The 22,530-nt window shown below is 39.8% G+C and overlaps 1 protein-coding gene across 1 annotated transcript; it reads left to right on the top strand.

Moving 5' to 3' along the window:
• The first annotated feature begins 5,451 nt into the window (after positions 1–5,451).
• On the top strand, positions 5,452–22,474 carry LOC110069659 (uncharacterized). Its single transcript, XM_089284398.1, has 11 exons — positions 5,452–6,621; positions 7,398–7,617; positions 9,468–9,524; positions 10,092–10,384; positions 11,676–11,780; positions 13,770–13,823; positions 14,559–15,142; positions 16,878–17,049; positions 17,961–18,008; positions 18,908–19,536; positions 20,608–22,474. The coding sequence occupies exons 1-11, from the start codon at positions 6,612–6,614 to the stop codon at positions 20,764–20,766; spliced, it is 2,331 nt and encodes a 776-aa protein (XP_089140524.1). The 5' UTR covers positions 5,452–6,611; the 3' UTR covers positions 20,767–22,474.
• Positions 22,475–22,530: the final 56 nt, after the last annotated feature.

Here is a 22,530-nt window from a genome sequence, read left to right as displayed (position 1 = left end):
CTTAATATGTTAGCAATGAAAGGGCTTTAAACAATAATTTACGTAAAGGAGACGCACAACCAGCTCCTAGTTCAAGGGGCTAGGTCACAGCGTTTTAGGTAATTCCGTTTATCTTTGTCAACTGTAAGTCGCTACCTTGAAATTGGCTGAGCGACAGTCTTTTATTCAAAGGGCAATGATAAAACAAGGCTATTACACAAATCGACATAAACTTGAGAGAGCCAGGCTGCTAAGTTCCCAGTTTACCCGTTTCAATTTTCTCCAATTTTTCCCATCCACGCCCCCTTTTGTCTGTCCTCTGTCTCTTTTGAGTTCTTCTTCAGTATTAACTGGTTATCGTAATATCTCAGTTATTTCCATGACCAGCTGGTGAGATTCAAAATTGCCTAAAGTTGGATGACCTAGCCCCTTAAATTAATCAAACAATATTTTGCGAATTAAATAAATCAAGGAGATGACAATCGAGTTGTCCTACACCTGTATGGTTAAAATTAATGTTCCTTTTACGATTACTTAGTCGATGTGAAGACCCGTCTTAAGCACAGAGCGATCCTGATGGGTTAAGTCCGTCAATCATATTCCTCAATCAGGAGAGGACGAAGGGAAAGACCATTTCCCCCATATAGACCTCCTTTCTAAGTCTATCCCTTTGAGGTTATTTTTAGACCATTCCCGGTTAGCATTATTGTGACGCCATGTTGCTCACGTGGACAGTCTTAGCGCCTTTACACGCATGTTCATCGTTGCAGAAAAACACATCATATCCGTAGAAGAACTGGTGCCTGGAAAAAAGCCTGTATCGGGGATTGGCTTTCTTACTCGTCATCCTTCTTGCCCTCAATAGAACACCTCAATGGTTCGCGTCTCTGGGAAAGTGACCTAGCACCTTACAACACTTTTGATAGAACGTACAAGAAAGCTGCTGGCAGAGCTAGCCTATTAAGATCAATCCGTTCGTTGATCGACCAAAAATTCGCTGAAACAATCTATAAAACAACGATCTTGCCTATTTTTACGTATGGCAGATCACTTGGTCTTGGCTGATCAGACACCAGGAAAAGTCTGATAAACAACATCGAACAACAACGTTTGAAAATTATTGGTAGCAGCAATCTAAAACTACCATCAGCAGAGAACTTAATTCGGCGCAGAAGCAGTCAGTTTGTCTTTGACTGTCTTCAAAATAATGCTCGTTTGCACCCCCTTTAAGACCTACTTTGAAAGATCAGTTCACCCTAAGAACACAAGGAACAATGGGATATCAGTGAAACTACCTAAAGCTCGCCTTGAATTTGGGAAGAAGGGCTTTTACTATCAACTCAACGTGACCCGGCTAGCTCGCGACATGACTGAAATCTTAGCTTCTCAGTTGTTCCGTTCAATTCCGTTCAATTAGGCTAGGAATATATTTAGTTTTATATTAGATGTAAATTACGTTTTTACGAACGGTTTAAGTTACGTTTTATTCATATGTAAATAACTTTGTCTATTTGTATTTAGTTACGACTTAAATAGTGTCCCCAATTAGTTTATTAAAAGCTAAATACCTTGACACTTAAACAAAGTCCTAATACTGCTACTGCATTATTCCGGATTACGTTTGCCTCTTTCAAACTATTTTTTAGCATTCGGAGGTTATTAGTCAACTCCTGTTCAGGTTTATTTACCTCTTACTTCTAGAATTGATCAAGGCTGCATGTCTCTGTCAACCTTCCCTCAGTTCACTTTGCAATTGTTATACCAAAACTGTTTTTTTCGCATCAGGCTAAGGAAAATCTTCTAATTTTTTTAAACTTTTTGATGACCGTTATTTCTTCTGCCAATTGAAGCCAAGGAAGTTTGTCCTTCCTTGTGTAGGAGCGCTCCGTGTTTAATTTGTGGAAGTTTAATACTTTGAAATAGTTTTGCGCACGAAAATTTCGTTGATTGCGGTTGTTGTTGTTTTTTAATTTTGGACGTTGGCAAAATTTGATATAGGACTTACGCTGTACAATTTGGGCTTAAATGGAAAAAATGGTTGGCTACGCCCCTGCAGACCTTTATAGCAGGCGATTGTAATTTTCCAGCGCTCCCTGTTTCAGCAGAAAAGCCATAACAACGAACGAGACTACGAACGACAAAACTGAATTGTAAATAAATAAACCGTTAACCGTAAAATCCGCCTCCAAATTGGACCCTCCAACTGGGTCAATAGAGTATTTTCCGGAAATGAGAGATCAATCAAGTTTAGTGTAAAAAGGAATGTGATGCTTTTCAATCAATAAAGCGCTTTGCATAATTATCAATTTTCATAAATAAGTTTTGTGGTGGAGAGCTCCTTATAAAATTAATTTTGAATATGCCTCGTCTGTGAATTGGCAGCCCCTGCTTGTAGCTAGCGCTCAACCGATAAGTCGGTGGCTGTAGTTGAAGCTACGACAATCACAGACGAATCGAGAAGTGTCGGGCTTCGGAGAGAAGTATTTTACGGAGAATGCGACCACAGAAGGCGATGAAAGTTCCGATTAATGCTCGTTTATTTCTGCACAACGTATGTTGATTCTCGTAAACTGAAAATAATGATTATATAACTAAATAAACTAATGTGAACGTACAAAGACAAAAACTACACTAACTGTAACCGAAAATAAGGTATAAATAAAGAAACTAAAACGATTTTAAAGGTCAAACTTGCATGCTGAATTCATATTTGGAGGCGGAACCCGCTAGTTACATAACAACAATACTACAAGAAAAATACATGTTCCGCACGAAAAACGACAGAAAAATCTAACAAAATACGCAAGGTATAAATGCTGAACAATAATTTCTAACAGCTAGGGACCAATACACTTGAAATAAATGCACGAAATCCTAGCATTTGCCACGCTGGAATGCTCCTAACCTAAACACGTGGTCCCTCGAGAAACTTACTCAAAGCTTAATAATCGATGAAAAGCGAACCTAATGGAATACAACTAAAATAAATAAAACAATAAAACACTTACATATCTTTTCCGCGCAGTAATGCCTCTAGCTGGCTTATAAAGGTCCTTAAAATTCGACGATGATTCCTACAACAACATAACACCGACGATCCTCTAACAGAAGTGCGACAACTAAGCAAGAACGTGACATGTCCCAAGAGTCATAGCGCGGCGAAGTAGATAAATGAAAGAAAAACAAAAGAAACACCGGAAATGAAAGGAAAACTAAATACAAAACCGTAACAGTGGCTTTGTTACGGTAAAATCAGGACATCCGCAGTGTTATTTAATTAATAAATTAAAGTAGTTGTCAGGGTTTAATACGTGCAATGCTTCAGCGCGCAATGACTAATAAATAAATATGTTACAAAACGTTTCTGTTGTTGCTGTCTCTCTGCCGCACTTCAACTTAAACTTCATTTAATGCCGCGTTAGTGTAAAACAACTTTCGAACAGCCCCTGATATCGAATCGACACTCAACGTTAACTTGTTATAGGAGACGTGGTTTTGACTACTACAATAAATAGCAAATTACTTACAAATGAAGCCGTCCTCTCTTCGATCGGCGATTGAACTTTTGACAGCACTTTAGCCTCTTCCAAGCTTTCAGTTAGTCGCTGCGGAGCAAAAAAAAAAAAAATAAAATAAAAAATAAGTAAATGAATAAAAAGAATGAAACGGCGGAGCGACAAAAGAGTCGCGTTTCTCACTTATACATGTATTGTTCATGTGCCAGTTTTCGCGCTGCACCCCAAGCATACAACTAACTGAACATCTGGAAGAGGCTAACCGCGCTTGGGCAACCAAACTTTTTATTGAATCGATAAGTCCAACTTTTCCATGTTTTTCTTGCCAAATAGGTACATTCCGATATTGTGCGCCTGATATCTTTTGACCCGGTATGCTGGCATAATTGTTGGCCGCGAATATGGATTTTTAATCAATTTTGTTGGTTAGTTTTTATTCAGTATAGCAACTAGCCAAACTAAAGGAAACAAACAGAATATGTAATTAGTTTAATTTCGTGTTTTGACTTGGTAGCAAAGGCATTAAAAACGAAAGAATAAAACTTTTACCTGTAATGCTTCAAAAAGTTCTGTGGTGCTGGAATTCGAAAAGCGAATGATTTTTAACCGTTATATACACAGAAACGCTGTCATTTTGTGAACAGAGTTTGGGAATCTAGGAGCATAAATTGCGAATTAACTTTGATAGCGGAGCTCCGGCGGCCCGAAGGGCCGCCAAGCGGAGCCCCATTCTTATATAGGAAAGAAAAGGAAACCCATGAGTTGTTTTTCTCATGGTTATCATGGATAGCGGTATTGCTCGTGGGCGCGTACGCACGACGGCGACGACGACGGAGTCGCGCATCATGGCGGCCATACTCCAGATAATAGGTTGACAGAGACATGCAGCCTTGGTTTACCGTGTACTTTTTTGATATTGGACATCCATGTTATGATCAATTGACACCTGTCAAAACAAGGTATCCGCTGACCAGTATCACGTGACCATATCGCGGGCTCAAATTTACAGCTCATCGAGGTCACGTGTTTTTTGAAGTTGACCGAGTGCTGGTTTTCGATTGGATCGCGGGTTCATGTCAGGTTAACTCGTTGAAAACAGGAGAGGATTGTTCAGAAACCGGTTAACTCTAACGCAGGATTAAAAGTTAACGGAATTATATCTTTTTCTTCTATACAAACGTTTTTTGTTGCTTTGTTGTATATGGTGATTATTAAAACTCGAAACAGAAGGCCAAACAATACACAGAAAACCTCACCGCAAAGCCGAAGTTACAAAACTCAAATCAAAATTCTACCTTTTCCCGGGTTAGTTTAGTTGGGCTCTGAACAACCTGGCCCAGGAGCTACGCTTTTAGGCTGGCCTAAATCTATATATTAATATTGTTTAGCATGAGAGAGGATGATCATTTTCTCTTGTGCTGGGATAATTCGGCAAAATTGGAAGCAGCACTAGCAACATAACATGTCACTTTTAGGAGCACAATGAGCCAAGGCCTACGCGCTAATGACCATTCTTGCCCCCAGAGGCGGCGAATCTTTTGGTCAAGATTAGCCTGCGTAGCTGACGGGATTTCGCGCGCGAGTGCGTTTGTTTTGGCGGCCGTGAACGCGAGTGGCGAAGCCCCGAGGAGACCACTGCACCCGCTCACAAATCCCGCCAGCTACGTGAGCTAGGTCGGGTTTATCATACTGTTCTGTAGAATGTACACTTGAATCGTTCGGCTTGCCATTAGAGTAGCAAGAAATCCCTTGTATTCATTGCTTCCATTCATGCTGACTTTTAACAATGAATTCATTGGGTGAGCAATAAATCGAATCGTACACTAGACAAAACTGTTCTGGATCGACGTTTTACAGCTAACCGATGAAAACAAGCAACGTGACGAAATAATTCTGTGTCTTTAACTTTATTAAATTCCACACATGTAGATCACGCAAGGAAGACTTGCGTTACAGCGTACCCAAATTTCAGGAAATTTGCTAACTGAATCACAGAAGTACAGAAAATTACGTGATTTCTGAGAAAAAAAGAGACATATTTTGCATCGACATAGAAGAGTTAGACTAGTGTTGTTGTGCAAAGAACACGTTATGTGTTTGTGTATTTTTTTTTATCACGATTTCGACAACAAAGCATGAGGAAGGTCCAGTAATCCATCTAAACGGCGGTTTAGAGAATCAAAGACTGAAACTGTGATGCTACCACCGAAGGGTCACAAGGCAAACCAACACGAGTTACTTTATGCTGGTGTGCAAGAATTATAATGTCAGAAAATGGCAAGCTCCTGGTAGATGAGCCCAAAAACGGGTCCGGCAACTTTTTGAGAAGTACAGATAGTAGTGTCTGAAGTCCTTGGCTTCGCTTAAACGCAGAAGCATTTCGTGGCTGGTGCGAAGTGCGAGCTACCAGCCGCCATCTTCAAAACTGCTGGGAAGACCGATATGGTAGATCTAGTGGCAAGATAGGCTCGATCACTAGCCGCTGTTCGGGAAAGGAGCCCGCGGAGGGACGCAGACCAGACACGAGAGAGCGGCGGAAATCCAGCCTAGTGGCAAGACGAGTTTTAAGAAGACGAATTTCTGAAGACAGCATAGCATTTCAGTGGCCAAATAAGTTTTTAAGTCCTTCTAGATTTCGTCGAATTCTTGACAAGAAATCCACAAACACGCAACGATGATCTTCGCAAAGCAACCCTCTTTTCTCAGAAATCACGTGATTTTTTTGCATACTTTTGTGATTTAAGTACACTGTAACGCAAGTGGTCGTGATCTATACTAAAAATACCTTTTCATGTGTGGAATTTAACAAAGTTTTAGGCAATCATAAAATTATTTGTGTCGCTTTGTTTGTTTTGATTTTTTTAAAATTTTCTGATGAATAGTTTCGCCAGAAGCACATAACCCATGCTTCTGGTTTGGCCTGGTTTCACGATTTATTCGAACACTAAGGTGTGATCAAAACAAACGAGGCCTTTCATCACATTGCTCCGTGTCTTCCAGTCTACCTGACTCAAATAGTTTCCGTGTTTTGACACGTGATCAGATTTCTGCACTTTGTCCTAAGCTTGAAGTGTGGATGAAAAACATGGTGCGCGCTTCGCGGAAAAAACACTAAATATGGAGAGAGGTGAGTTGATTATAATCAAGCTACACTAGAATTAGTCCACGTTCACATATTGAGCAACATCTGTAGAACCAGCAGAGTATCGAACCTGAGAAATATTATCACGGACAGAGATGACGCACTTGCGAGAATGTAAACTGAGAATTAACCGATTTGCCATCATCTCTATACATTCAGTACATTAGCAACATAGAAAGTTTTCGTGTGATTTGTGGAATGTTTCATTGGAGGGTTTAGTGACATATTTACGTAAGAGACTGAGACACGATTTTCTTAGTGCGATTTTCAAACAAATGCCCACTGTATTGCCCGCGACATCAAGAAGGTTCCAAGACGGCTGATAAGGGGTTTTTCCCTTGACCTTTAGATTTCCTTTGGTCACTGAATCATTTACAGTCAGATGTATCTATTACGACTGGGAAAAGTTATGTTTCTTGAGAAATTCGCGGGTTTTTTCACAATTCGTTGTCAAAAATTGCCATTGACCCAACTCTTCGACAAATCTACTCTATCGATGGTTAATTTGTTTCAATTCCGGATCCATAACTGACGGCATGGCCGGGTTACGGCGTAAAACTTAAGGCCGCTCGCAATTTTGTGCAATTTCTGTACTGTCGGCCTCGACTGATAGTGAGAGATTTCGCTACCACTTGGAATTTATATTAACCCTGATTAATCATCAGCTTTTCCATTTACTGCACTGACCTGATTTTTGCCTGGTTAAAATAAACACATGTATTGAACGTGCGTGACATTTTCTCATACTTTCACTGTCACAGTCTTTGAAGATTCAGCTTGTCGTACGCTAGAGCTCGTCCGCGGCTCGAACTCCTTTCCAGACGCGACCCCTACAGTATGGATTAAAGGAGATTGCTGGCCTCCTTATGGAGAAATCGTTACCAGATATCGTCTTTGTGGTGCTACTAAATTGAACGTCTTTGTGGATTGTGTCGAGGGACAATCAGAGTTAACGTTTGGATTAATATCCCCGAACGAGAGGTATCTTCAGTTTCCATTCAGTTACTAAGTTGTTATTATAAGGTTTTATTATTCTTAATTTTTATTCTGATGTTTACCGCTTAGTCATTTTATTGGTCAGTTAATTTTACCCATGTTTTAGATATTTCTACCTTTTTTTAAAATAATTTTTATTGGTGACATATTTTGAAAATCATTGTAAAGCGCCATTGGATAGTGATAGAAATAGCGCTATATAAATTAAGTATTATAACAGGACTGAGTGGAGTCCAATTCGGTCTGTAATCACACGAGTAATTAACAAAATCGGACGACCGCGAAGCGGGAGTCCGATTTGTTAATTACGAGTGTGATTATAGACTGAATTGGACGACACGATGGCCTGTTACTAATTAATCATAACAATTACAATTGCCCACAAAAGTAAAAATTCATTTGAAAAAGAGCTTTTAATAGTCATTTTTAAACATCATAATTAAAAATATGGAGAATAGCTTGCAAAATGGCAAAACAAACACCAGAGACTAAACCTCCACAGTTTTACAAAGGCAGTCTCTTGAATTGGTTACTATAGTGATCGTAATCAATGTTGTGATTGGTGGATTTAGTGAAGAGGACTTAAAATGATGGGCTCATGTAACTGTCCAATCACAGGTGTCCGATTATAGCCAACTGTCCGATTACACTGTCCGACGACAACTTTGCAGATTAATTAGAGCAAAATACAGCAGTTTATGCACCAATTTCATTTGAGGAAATTGTAATTGTTATGATGATGATGATCATCATTATTACTATTATTATTATTATTATTATTATTATTCATCCATTCACTCTTTCATCATTTACCGATTTTTTTTTTTACATGAAGCGCTAATGATAACATACTCAAATATCAGTTGAAGCATAACTGGCTGAACGTTTTCAAGGTCTACTCCCGCAATCAAGACAACATTCTGACAGTGAAGGCAGTGACTCATAAAATATAATTCATAGCACATGATATAGTTATATAAAATGACAATATTATTAGCAGAATCTTAATGCAGTCGACTCCCGATAACTCGAACCTTCAAGGGAAATTGAAAAAGGTTCGAGTTATCGGGAGTTGAGAACAAATGATCGGAAATAAGTGGAGGGTTGTCCAATACATCGTAACGGGAGAAGTCCAGGAACTGTGAACTGTACAGGTTTTTTTCACACGGCTGCTTCAAAATAAAATGTTTTTGACTACAGTACACTGTTTGTTTTGACTTGTCACGTGTTGACAAACATGGTTCGAGTTATCGAGGGTAAAATTATATACAGAATGACCTGAAGGGAAACGAAAATTGCTTCGAATTAGCGGGAGGTTCGAGTTACCCAGGGTAAAATTATCGGAAATCCAGGGGAAATCGATTTTGGTTCGAGTTAGCGCGAGGTTAATTCGAGTTAGCGAGGGTTCGAGTTATTCGACTGTAAAAGAAAAAAAGAATGTACATGACAAATTTTCAAAACTGACATACATTATATTGCCCAGCCCAAAATTTTACGATCAAAAGCTTTCACCGATTCTGATGATATTTTAGCCTGTGAACAGGCTCCGGCTGAGAGACTCTAACCGCGGCTGGAAGGGTTGAGAACTGGCTGAGAGTGAAGTAGCCAAGGGGGGAATGGTGTGACAGGCCCTCCCCTTCGCTCTTTTTCTCCTCCTCTCCCTTCTTTCCTCTTTCTTTACGCTTTCTTTTCGCCCCACCCTCGACTAGAGAGCCTGTTCTCGCGTGACTGGCGTGAATATCGTTACTTTCCAATGTTTCAAGTTGACCTCTTCAAACGTCTTTAAAGTGCGAAGGAAACTAACGGGTTGTTTTTTGCCTATTATTTCCAATGAGATCTCAGACGTTAGGCATACAGAACGGAGAACATCTTCGACTGACTGGAAAGCTATGGTAAGTATTTCTCTGAAAGATTGCAATCAATCAATCAATCAGTCAGTCAGTCAATCAATCAATCAATCAGTCAATCAGTCAATCAATCAATCAATTAATCAGTCAATCAATCAATCAATCAATCAATCAATCAGTCAATCAATCAATCAATCAATGACTTTATTTAAGTATCAGAATATATAGCCGAGGGCGAAGACTCTTTGCTAATTGAGGACACACAGAGAAACAGAGAATTAACACAGAGATTAACAGAGAAACTTCTTATTCCTCATTCCTATGGACCTTTCCCGTGTTCACATGAATTTTTAAATACGGTCAAGCCTAAGTGTTCTTACAGAAAATACTTTTCATATAGCATTTACGATAGATCATCAAATTTCTTCTTTATTGAGGCAATTTGCGGTCTGCTTAATTAAGTGGTTGAGGTTTTATAATAATGCCCACAAAGCCAGTTCTGGAATTGCAGGAAATACACCCCTTACTTTATTGAGACTAGATTGAGTGATTTTGTTGGATTACCCACCAACAAAAGAGCCCATAAGGAGATTCTACGTTTTTTCACTACAGGGCGTGGAACAGTAAGCATAGAAGAATCTTCAAAAAACCGTTTGACTCCAGGACAAGTTATGGTTCATCCTCACAAATAGTGCAATTCTATGACAAAGACATTGGGACCGGAAGTGTCTTGTGCGTTCATCGTGACCTAAAGACCAACCATATCCACTTTGTTATCAATGGCAAGAAAGGAGTAGTTTCTTTTAGCAGCGGCGCACCGGACTTCTGCTACGGATATGTTCGCTTGAGTTCAATAGGCAGTAGCAGTGAAATCCAAGTTACCCTGCTGCCGGAGACAGACGAAGGTAATAGGTCACCTGACCAAGGTTTTTCATTAGTACTGAGTACTTTTAAAATACGTCTTTTGAAAGGTTTGCGGGCCATGCTACCAGGCACTTACTAAACTATAAAGGTCCTATAAATATGAGCAAACTGAATGTGACTTGCTATTAATGAGCTTTAATTAGTGACTCCAATAAAAGGTATTAAAAGGTATTAATGAAACGACATTGCCAGCAAAATTCTACAAGGTTTAATTGATGAGAAGTTGCTATTGCTGTTGCTATTACTGTTGTTGCTGCAGTTGCTGTGGCCAGCTGCTGGTCACGTTGTGAGGTCGTAATATATGATCAAATCTATGATCTTTCATATTTTTATTTGCATCTACGGGTATAGATTATTACGAACTCAGAATGTAGAGCACTGCACCGGTATCGTAGAGGTCATGGGTTCGAATTTCGCTCAAACCTGAATTTTTTCCACGCTTTAATTTCACAGCTGGTTAAGTTGTGTAGAACAGTGATGATCATTGATGTCTTCATATCTTTCTCCGCCGTTCAAATATAAGCTAATATATGATCTTTCATATATTCGTTTGCATTCTTCAGCATCTACCGGTATATTACAAACTCACAATATGACCAGCTCCCAGTTGGCTTGATAGCACAGTTGGTAGAACACTGTACCGGTACCGCAGAGGTCATGACTTCGAATCCCGTTCAAGCCTAAATTTTTTTCAGGCTTTAATTTAACAGCTGCCTAAGTTGTGTGTATCACTGCGATGATCAATGGTGTCTTCAAATGTTGTTACTGTTGCTATTCCTTGTGGTACTGTTGTTGTTGTCATCAATGGTGCTGCCGTTTTTCTACAGAACTTGCTTGATCTACGAGATGATCTACGAGATGCTGTTCATCAGGAACATAAAACTAAAACTTAACACGCAGTCGGATTCAGTTCGCGCCAAACTCTTTACATAACAATGGAATACTCTAACACCCTTTTTATTCCCTAAATATTGTCATCATCATTATCATCATCCTCCTCCTCCTCATCATCATCATCATCATCAGTCCTCATCGCGCCATCGGACGCATAAGGCCTTCACAGTCTCTCTCCAGCGCGAACGATCTTGCGCCCCCTTCTGGATAATATTTTCACACCGTTTTTCCTATTCATATTTATCATGTATTTCGAACTTGATATTGATGACATGGAGTCATCGAAACGTCGTTCACTTTTCATATCGCTAATTTTCATTACAGAACAAAATAATATATCAAGGGATGCAACTCGAATGTAATGGTGGTGTTTTGTAGGTTATTTTAATCCAAGTCCTCCGGTAGAGGAACCCGTTCTCATGGTTGAACCAGTAAATAGGAATCCATGCTGTGCGATTAGACTGGGACAAGCGATAGGTAACGGTGAGTAATGCGCCTCTGTATTTGATGATCAATCCTCAATAAATTTTAAGCTACTGAATTATCATTGTATTTTTTAAAATGACGTTATGTTAAACACACAATTATTTTCCCCCAATGCTTCCGAAATGCTCCTCAAATAGTACCTCTATAGTTCTGTACGTACAAGTAAGAGCCTGTACGTAATGTTTGTTTTCCAGTGCTTTAAGTTAACAATTTACCTGTGCCCATTTTCATAGCCTATCAAATATTCTTTTTTTGGAGGGGGGGGGGGGGGGGGGGTTGATTAGATGAAACACGCAATTTTTACCAAGGTTAGTGACGTTGTGTCGATTTATTCGAACCATTACTAAATGAAATGGCTTAGGCTACTTATCAGAACATCAGAAAGCTGTGCAGTGCTGTATTCTCCCCGAGACAAACACTGCATTTTGTCCCGGTAACATGCCACTTTGTGATCTGTCAACTCAGCTGCTTTTCTCAGGCGATTTAACTTCTCTGTGAGAATAAGGGTGCGAGGCCCCACCTAGGCTCGATTTCCAGCCGCTGTTCGGGAAACGAGCCCGCGCTCCTCCCCCGAACTAATAAAGACCTGACGCGAGAGAGCGGCGGAAAGCAAGCCTAGGCCCCACCGTAAAAGGTCGAATCAATTAACATAGCTTCACTAACCTTAAGAAAAATTGCGAAGATTCCAACTTAGCACAACAAACGGCGAAAAGGACATGGAAATATGTACAAGGCTCAATGAAATTCACTGCTGTAAGTTAAAAACGTTCACATTTTGAAATACAGCGTAATGCACGTTATTCTCCGCTATAGTTAAACACAGCGCCGGTTAACATTAGTATTTTGATATTTGATGCTAGAAAATGACTCAAAAGTTAACAAATACCCTGAAAAATACACAACTCGACAACCCGGGAAGGAAAATGCCACAAATGGGCATAATAATGAGTAGGCGCTGCTATTCAAGCAGTCTTCTCTTGGGCATAGACATCAGGATTTTGGTGAAAAATAGGTGATCGTTGATATACAAAAAATTTATTCGTATAAAGAATTGAACTTTCTGATTATTCAATTTTTTTTTTTTAGATAACCAAATCCATAGTATGGAATAGGAATGGTTTTTCTGGTACCCAACCTACAGTCAGATGGTCACATACCAACTGCATATCCCCTGCTATCGACCAAGCGTTTTACATTCCCAGCAGCAAACCCCGTAGACAAACTTCCTAGAGTACTCCCTCCCTTTCCCGGGTATCGAACGCACCTCGCTAACCTCTGATCAGTACTACTAAACAATTAGATTATGAGCTCGAGATTTCTATCGCGTGATAGAAAAGTTGACAAATACCCTGACAAAACGCATTTAAGTCGAGAGCGACTAATCTAATCGTTTTAGTATAAATCTACTAGTCGTTCAAAATTTTATCTAAATCCTCTTTACAGATACTTGAAAACGCCAAGGAGCGTCCCTTTTTTTTTTTGTTAACAAGGGCACACTGCTACGCTACTCACTATCTATCACAGAATAGATGGTGAGTAGCGTGGCCAATCAGAGAACGGCATTCGTGATAGAACGCTAGTAGATTTATACTAATAGTCTATAGATGATGATTTGACCTTAAAGTCTACCGAAGATTTCCGACGACTTCCGTTCCGGCTTTTCGGTTACCAGGAGGATGCCACTAATGTGTACGCGGAAAATTTTCCAATATCATTGAAAGTGCCCGAAGGTTCACCGACTGAGGTAGTAACAATTATTCCACGATCGCGCGTTAGATATGAGGGAGCTGACTATAATCACCTCATATCCAACAAGCGCAAGTGGAACAATTGTTTTATTAAAGCCTTTAGCAATACAAGTTATTCGTAAGTAATTCGCGTTATTAGGTAACAGATAGCATTTTGCTGCAATAAATCTGTAAACCTGCCTTTAATTTTACTTTTCTTTCGGGACAGTAACATAAATTATTACTCGGTTTCTTTCAGTGCTTTCGAAAGTCTTGCCTGACTTCAATGCGAAGAAAGATCACCAAGAGCCAGGTTTGCAAATGAAAATTTACTATGGAGTATTCTGTAAGACTCTCGCTCACCCATCACAATCCACAGCACATTACGCCACGAGAGCACTCCATACCACGTATCACAGCACAGCACTAGCACAGCACAGCACAGCACAGCACAGCACAGCACAGCACAGCACAGCACAGCACAGCACAGCACAGCACAGCACAGCACAGCACAGCACAGCACAGCACAGCACAGCACAGCACAGCACAGCAAAGCACAGCAAAGCACAGCACAGCACAGCAAATTAGAACGCAACGCAGCACAGCTCACCAAACCACACTACACCAGAACTTTTCGAATGCAGCTGGGGTCACGTCACAAAATTGTTACTTCAAAAATTTTACATTATGGGCTATAACTTTAAAAAAAATGCTAGAAATAAGAAAGAACATATCGAAAATAGCAAAATGGCTAAGTTTGAGGCCGCTGGCATTAAATCGTAAGTTTATACGACAGTTGAATTTTCGGAAAATTTAGAGGATATCTAAGCTATGGAAAATGACAACTTTTTCCATACAAATCTTCTTAATTTTTTAAAAATTCAAACCGTCATAAGATCTCATTATTTAATGCCAGGGACCTCAAACTTGGCCGACATGCATTTTCCATTTTTGGTATTCTTTAAGTCATAGCCCATAACTTTATGAACATTAGGTCACGTGATTGTCTAGCTGCAAAGGGCCTATTTTCTTGGTAATCTTTCCGCAGAGATAACTCAACTTAGCCACTACAGGATCAATGTGGGTCATCTGCGTGGAATCTGTCTCCTAATAAATAACGTACCAATGGCGGTTAAAGTAGAGAAGCAGCTTAAGGTCCTGTTCAAGAGCCTTTTCTTTGACGTACAAGTCCGACGAAGACTTCAGACGCTCCAATTGTACAAAGTCGCCCAAGAATTTGCAAAGAAAGATCACAGCGATTTCGACTCATTTGTCTTCATTATCATGTCACTTGGGCAAGATAATGATATTTCTGGTGTTGATGGAAGAAAGGCAAGCCTTGAACACGTGATGACCGAGTACACATCAACAAACTGTCCAACTCTCCAGGGAAAACCGAAGCTGTTTTTTGTTCAGCGATTTACAATTTTAAAGGCCCCTAAAGTCAGAGATGGCTCAACCCAAGCGCAGTGTTTCACAGATGAAAGGATAGAGATGCAGCCAGTTTCACCCAATGGCAATATCGGCGGAAATAATTGTCCTGAAGAGGCCGACTTTCTTCTAACCTGTGTTACTTCTGCAGTTGACAAAGCAAAGCCAATACAGGAGACTGCGACTTTGTGGTTTATTCAGGTCAGATTTCTCGTGAATAGGTTGTCTGCAGTCAACGGCCATATAGCACAACATGCTGGGTGACTGTAAGGGGATGGGGGGACAGAGGGACGGCATGTTTTCTTGTACAATTTACAAATGCGTCACTACTTCCTAGTTAAAAATGAATAAATATTTCATCTTCAATTTCGCAATTGTCTAGATCTGTGCAGTGCGCATATTGGCCTCAGAACTTGCTCAAGCTATATACGGAACGCCAGCTCTCAATTCCAAATGAAAATACCAAAAAATAGCCGCCGTCGTTCGCGTTCTGTAAAATACGCAGAACGTAGTTATTTTTCGTTGTTGTGCAGAGGTTGGCAAAGAAATGTACAACGATTTGCAACGCACGTGCACAGCCATTGCTCTGCTCATTAAACCTTTTGTTTTGTGGCGTTCTCGTTGCCGTCGTGGTTGCTTAAGTTCCCTATGAAGCAAAAACTAACCTGATTAATCTACTGACAATATACCCGACAATAAACATCAAAATCTGCTTCTTGAATGAGCAATGCTACACCATAGGTTTTAATCTTTAATTTTCATAGCGGAGCTCCTGCGCGCCTTCGGCGCGCGGGCGGAGCGCCATACCTTAGAAAATTTGGCAACCCATCGATCTAAAAATTTCGGTTGTCACGTGACTGTTCGTACGGACGTTTACACGGTTCAGGCAACCTTTACTGCACACTAAGTCATCTACGAGCTATTTCATGTAAAAGGAAACTTTATAGCGTGGAAGGCAGGTAACTGTTTTTAATCACTTAAAGTCATCCGTTTTGTGAGTTACTGCGCGAGTTAACTCACGCGAGATGACGAAGCCACTGTTTGAAAAGTTTTTGAGTTTGAATAACGATAAATTTGTCTAAATTCTTCGGCTTTTTCTTTGCTCGATACTTTGGAAAACTTTCATACACCGAATGAATTTCTTTAATTTCTTAAAGCAATTTACGGCTTAAAAGTTGAAATATTCAAGTAACTCGCCAGCAAATAGACTTCATGGTGTGCCGGTATCATTGGCAATATTCTTCGCGCGTTTACTAGGATTTTAAATTTTAATCTAAAGTGTCGCGTTGTTTTTCGTTTGGTATTCTCAAAGCATGGTGGATGGTTAATTCGGGATACAAAACTAAATGCGATTTTGAGACTGCAATACCGCAATATATTGGCGGCTAGTTGGGCGAAAATATATTCTGGTATTGGAAAGAGTTGCGAAGCGACTGAGCCCAATACAAGAATATATTTTTATTCAACTAGCCGCCAATACATTGCGGTATTGCCGTCTCAAATCGCAGTTTAGTTTATATAATCAGGAGCTCTGCTTTTAGGCTTGACTAAATCTATATATTAGTCAGCAGCAAGTTGATGATAAACGTGTTAGAGAGTGTTCGTTTAGGATCCGCAGTTTTCGCTTGGTTTGGTTCAAGTTCACAAGTTCTCAACCGTTTTGGGTCAAAAAAGGGTTGAACAGTCCTGATCAGCACTCCATAGCGAAATCAATCGATGACATCTTCCCAAAAGGAACACGAAAAAGAAAAAAAAAAAAAATTATAATAAATAAATTAAGTGAAAAAGGTTGATCCCAATCGGACACAACCTGACAGCTATCGTTCGTTTCCTATCTACCAAAATTGGCTCCAGGTGAAAACATTGGTGCCAATGCAATGTAAAACACGACCAATTAATGCGACTACGTTGACTGTTTCAACTTTTTTATCAACAGGTCTTGATCAAGGTCATTAAAAGATGTTGTCATCGCCACCACCTTCTTGAAATGTTGACAAAGGTAAACAAGCGGATAGCAGACGAACAAAGAGGCAGTCCAAACGGCGTCGCTACCGTTCAAGTGCCATATCTGACGCATACTCTGAGAGCTAAAGTGCTCCTAACAGTAGGTATGAACCAACTCATGAAAAGAATATGAAAGGAGTGTATATGGAAAGAGAAGAATTTTGAGGAAGGTTGTGGAATTGTGAGACTGGATTCTAGCAACACCAGACTAAATTTAGTGGATACAACACAAGTGATCAGACATATATCAGAAATGGGTATACGCATTGCATTCCAAATGAATTATACCTTGAAATTCACTCTGACGCTAGACGGATCGAGTTAATTCCCAAGTCTAAAGGGCGTCTTCTAATTTGAAGACTGCAGACTGCACACTTCATGAATTTTTTAGGTCTAAATAGCGCTCGGTTATCCTGAATGTCAATCAGGTTAGCTTGAATAGTGCTCAAGGTTAGCCTGTTTAGGGTAACTCTGGGCGATGGAAATGGGATATACGTTCAAAGGGTCTGCAGTCTGCAGTCTGCGGTCTGCGGCAAATGTCATGCACACAAGCACGGGGACTGGCAAATACTACGGACACCCTAATTGAAGACCTTGAGATGAATATGTTTTTTTTCATGATTAAAAAATGTAAACGTGAAACAATCTTAAGCTTTTATAAGTAGGGGTATCGAATGGTCCTATTCAATTTAAAAGTGCTCGCAAAATCTGCAGAATTTGGCCTTTGCTCGAGTTGCTCGCAAAAATTAGATGAGAGCTCGCTTGCTCGTGCTCGCAAAATTTTTGCAACTGCTTGCATGCTCGGATTCTCATTAAAATTCTCTGCCGCGTAGCGGAAGCATAATTTGCATGTTGGAAACATCTGAGAAACGTTGGGGAAGGATACACGAGTGATGAATGTTTGTGGAAACATGCTTCCGCAAATTCGAAGCTCACAAAGAAACCATTGTATAAGAAATGTTACAAAAAAATTCTGAACCTGAACTTGAATATAATCAAATGCGTTTTTCTGTAGGTTCGACACCTTGTCCAGCGGTCCAAGTCACAGGCCCTTTAATTCCAGGTACTGACTGGTAGAAATGCCACCCCGCAGCATTCAAATTGATCAAATTACATTTATGTAACTGATACAAATTGGCTACTGAAAACTGGCTTAGGTTTTCATCCCTTGTCGTGTTTAGGAAGACATGTCTGGCTTACGTAGAGACTCATCCCCTTCAAGGAAGCCAGTTTTCAACAATTCTCCGCCCTAGTTTCCAAGCATTTCGTATCAGAATTAGTTTGGAGAATTTGTAAATCATGTTAAAGTATCAATCATTGTTTACTACTTGGTAGATTTTACATTTACTCTTGTAAGTACAAAAATGTTCGACCATCCTCAATAGGATAAGTTAATCAGGTTAGATGTAATTTAAATGTTTCAATTATTACGGGAACACAAAACGCATACCAACAGAAGCGGCACAAAATGCTCCAGTCATTATAGCTCCCTGATCTCTCCTTTCAACTTTTGTTTAAACAGGTAATTTAATTGAATGATATTTAGGTTCTCCTTTTCATTTGAACAGCTTTAACTTAATATTTCATGGCCCTATATTTTTTTTGCTCATAGTTACTTTCGTCAGTTGTACATGTTAGAATAGTGTATTAGTAGCAGTAGTAGTATTGTGTCTGTTAGTTGTATTATTATTATTATCGGTATTATTTGTCCCTATTAGTAATATCTTTGTTATTTAGAATTAACTCCTGTTAAAAGGGTTCTTATATTGTTAGTGTTGTAAGCAATGTTGATTGCTATTGTAATTTGTAATTTTTAAGTAGTGATACTGATGTAAGTAACTTTAGTTTTTGTAAAATTGTACATAAAGTGTAGTATTGTAAAAAAAGTATTTTGTTGTTGTTGCAACTAGAATTTCATAGTAGTTCACTAGCAGTAACACATGAAACAATCTTAATTTACAGATATGGGTCAGCGGAATCGCTATGAGCTCGATAGGTGTCCCCGTGGGTTTTGTGTAATCATAAACAACGTCAGGTTCAGAGACAAGGCAATGAATCGTACAGGAGCCGAAGAAGATGAAAAAAACCTCCAGCAGCTGTTCAAAGATCTCTTCTTTAGAGTAATTGTCGAAAGAGACATGACGAAACATCAGATGGAGAATGTAGCGGCGAAGTATGGGGCTAAAGACCATAGCAAATTTGATGCGTTTGTGATGATCGTCATGTCACATGGCGGGGATCGTGACTGCATTCTGGGCGTGAACGGAAGGGAGACATCAGTGAAGAATTTGATGGTCGAGTTCCAAGAACCCAAGTGCCCATCACTAAGGGATAAACCCAAGGTGTTTATTATCCAAACCTGTAGGGGGTCACTGGTTAAAGTGTGTAAGAGGTCAACATTCCCAGCTGGTAATACTATTTCACTGGCGGGGCCTTCGACATCTATCCAGGCTTGCGATGCCACCCTATTACCCGAGTCCACCCTTCCAAGGAGTGTGTTTCCTCGAGAGTTTGACTTTGTCTTGGCCTTTGCCACTGTGCCAGGCTACGTATCTTTCCGGTCTGAGGAGCACGGCACCTTCTTCATACAGGTAAGAAATTTACCTCTGGCGTCTTATATCATATCCTTATCTCGGTGACTGCATGAAATTTGCAATCAGCATAAATAGCAAAGATGGTATAAGGCTATTTCTACAACAATTGCTGCTAATTTCGAAATCTAATTGGCTAATTTGCCGTTGTCGATAAGAGTCGATACCACGCTGCTCACGTCAATGTGTCGCGCAATGCCTTTTATATAATTTTCAGCTCGCGTTCTGAAAAAAAATATTTCTTTGACGTTGATATTGTGGTAAAAAGCGAATCAAAATGTGGTTTAGCGTGGTCTGTACTCCTATCCACAACGAGTACGCGTCATCATTGTGGTCAAAATTTGTTGTGGACTCACGAGGCGCAGCCTCGTGAGTCCACAACATTTTGACCACTGTGATGACGCATATCGTTGTTGATAAGAGTACAGACAACGCTAAACCACATTCGATTTGTTAATTAGAGTGTAAGACCTACGTTCCTCTAGTCGTGGTTTCAGCCTAACCAATTGCAAACCATGGTGCTATTGTTCCAAGTTCTTGGCTAGTATATAGATGTGATTTTCAGTGCGTCTCTCCACCCGGATGTATAAATGGAGCTGATCGACAAATCAGTCGGGCTCTCCGGTCTTCCCACACTTCTTTGTGATAACGCACCTTTCTGTTTAGGTATAGTAGTAATATTCCTAATCGCGTTCTTCCACGAAATTGCTGTTAATTTTACTGCTTGGTTCGTAGCATAGACGTCAATAGAGGGAAATGGTTTTAAAGGAGCAAACAAAGATGACGAAATATATGTTGGAAGGTCCATGCAATATGAATGAATTACTTGACCGAAACGTTTTTTCTGCTTATTTCCTCGGTCATAAGGAAACAAATATTATGCTTTGTGCATTGCATGGGACAAAAGGCGAACAAACACAAACAACAAAAAACTTTGCTGCTCTCTATAACCACGAGCATAACGTCTTCTCCTTAACCATTCGTTCTTGTGCATAATTATAACCTTTTCTATGGTACATCGGTATATCGGTAAATTTAAATACCACATTCTTCTTGCCTGCTCTAAAACAGACGTTGGTCGAGGTCATCAGGGAACATCATCACAGTCATCACTTTCTTGAAATCCTGACGGAAGTCACTAAGCTGGTGGTGGAGCGGCAGAGCCACAAGGATCATGCAGTTCAAGTCCCAGCTCCCATGCATACAATGACGAAACTTCTCTACTTGTGAGAGAGGATGGACGAAGCAAGAGCCATTTCAAACTGGCGAGGAGATACTTCAGTTCATCTGAACAATCCATAAGAAGCTGATTCTGAGAATTGTTCAAGAATACTGACTTGTCAGAAAGCATCTTAAACAGTTAGACATGGCTTGATTCTGTTGTAAAATAATGATACCTTTGAACTATAGTGTATTCAGAAAATTGTCATATTCTGACATGTACACTTTTCACAAAACGATGTAAAATCACATTCTTTGGTAGCAAGATAGGGGGTTTGGACAAAAATTTGCAAAAAGCAAAACTCCTAGTCAAATGGTTAGTGTGATAAAAATAAGTTCAGGACATCACTATCTAAGAGTACATATCGTAGAGTAAAAACTGTTGCTTCTTTGACGATGACTCGAGGAGACAGCGTGACCGAGTGGTTAGGGTGCCGGACTTGAAATCCGGAGGTCGCGGGTTCAAGTCCCGCTCTGACCACTTAGCTGGAGTTGTTTCTCAGTAGACCCTAGATCAACGCCTCGGTCATGCTTGTAAATAGCCAACTGGTCTGCCTCCCGCCGGTTGGGATTTTTAAGCCTATTACGTTTAGTCGATATATTTGTTTCTTTCATTTAAAGTGACATGCTTGTGAACTAGCTAGGTGTAGCTAAGCGCATTGACCACTATAAACAACAACATTTGAACATTTTTTTCCCCTTTTTTTTTGAACATGACTTGATCGATACGGAAGATCCGTCTTAAACACAGATTGGGTCTGTTTATTGTCAATCATAGTATTTAATCAAGAGAGTATGAAGGGTCAGAGAGTTTGTTCCCCATGTTAGCCTTATTCTCAAGGTAATCTCTCTCAAGGTATTTTTAGATCACTACCTGTTTCGGAAATCCAAGTAGAGTCAAGAAATAGCCAATCGTGTGAGGCGGATTTTGCTCACGTGGAGACGCGCAGAGGGCTTGACACATATTTTCATTTTGGTCCTCCACGGGAACCTCCACGCAACGAGCATGGTAACATCCGTGGAAGAATTAACTGCGTTCCGTGAAAAGAACTTTGAGAGGGGTAACCTTGGAAAGGTTAATTCTTCATAAGGGGAATTAACTATTTTACCAGCCGGTCAGTTTTTTTCTAGATGGAACACCTCATTGGTTCGCGTGTTTAGGAAAATAACCCAGTATTATGAGATTCTAAATAATATCACTTTGAAAGTGATAAATGGAGATATTATAATGAAATCTTATATTAATCGCAGGATTCCGTTTGTGCTTTTCAAACTTTTGTTTTAATGTTAGGGGATTTAGGCTGACAGCGAAATTTGAAGAATTGGATCGTTCAATATTTGTCAATTTCTGTTTAAATTTATTTACATTTGAAACTTTTAAACTGAAAAAAAGGAAAGCAAGTTGGCAGCGATATGCCCAACCAATTCTTAGCAATCTAGCCAAGGAAATTCGCCTGATAGTTCAATCTAATGAGGACAGTTGTTTCTTATGTCATCCGTGGTTGCTTGGTGAAACAAGCGAAATGCTGTCTGTCCTTTAATGGACTCGTTTATTACTGATGTGGTATAGTGAAATATTTTGTAAATGTTGTAAATGAAATACACGAAATATCTCTCTTTTCGTTTGCGCTATGCCACGATGTGGTTTACTAAGGCCGACGAAAAGAAGAAAGGCGTAGTGATAAACCTAAAATTAAAAAAGCGAGGCGCTTTTATAGTGAGCGAGTGCATTTTGATCGGATGAGTACCAGCATGAGGGGCTTGGGGAGAGAG

This window comes from Orbicella faveolata, unplaced genomic scaffold (assembly GCF_042242905.1).
Source record: "Orbicella faveolata isolate gen_17 unplaced genomic scaffold, um_ofav_v1 contig_13, whole genome shotgun sequence".
In the NCBI taxonomy this organism is placed as follows: Eukaryota; Metazoa; Cnidaria; class Anthozoa; order Scleractinia; family Merulinidae; genus Orbicella; species Orbicella faveolata.
The sequence above is the reverse complement of the archived record's forward strand: the minus strand, read 5'-3'. Positions and strand labels throughout refer to the sequence as shown.

Coding starts and splice junctions, on each gene's coding strand:
- LOC110069659 (XM_089284398.1), top strand. Junction 9,525..10,091: donor CGACTGACTGGAAAGCTATG/GTAAGTATTTCT, acceptor TTTTCACTACAG/GGCGTGGAACAGTAAGCATA. Junction 19,537..20,607: donor ACGGCACCTTCTTCATACAG/GTAAGAAATTTA, acceptor GCTCTAAAACAG/ACGTTGGTCGAGGTCATCAG.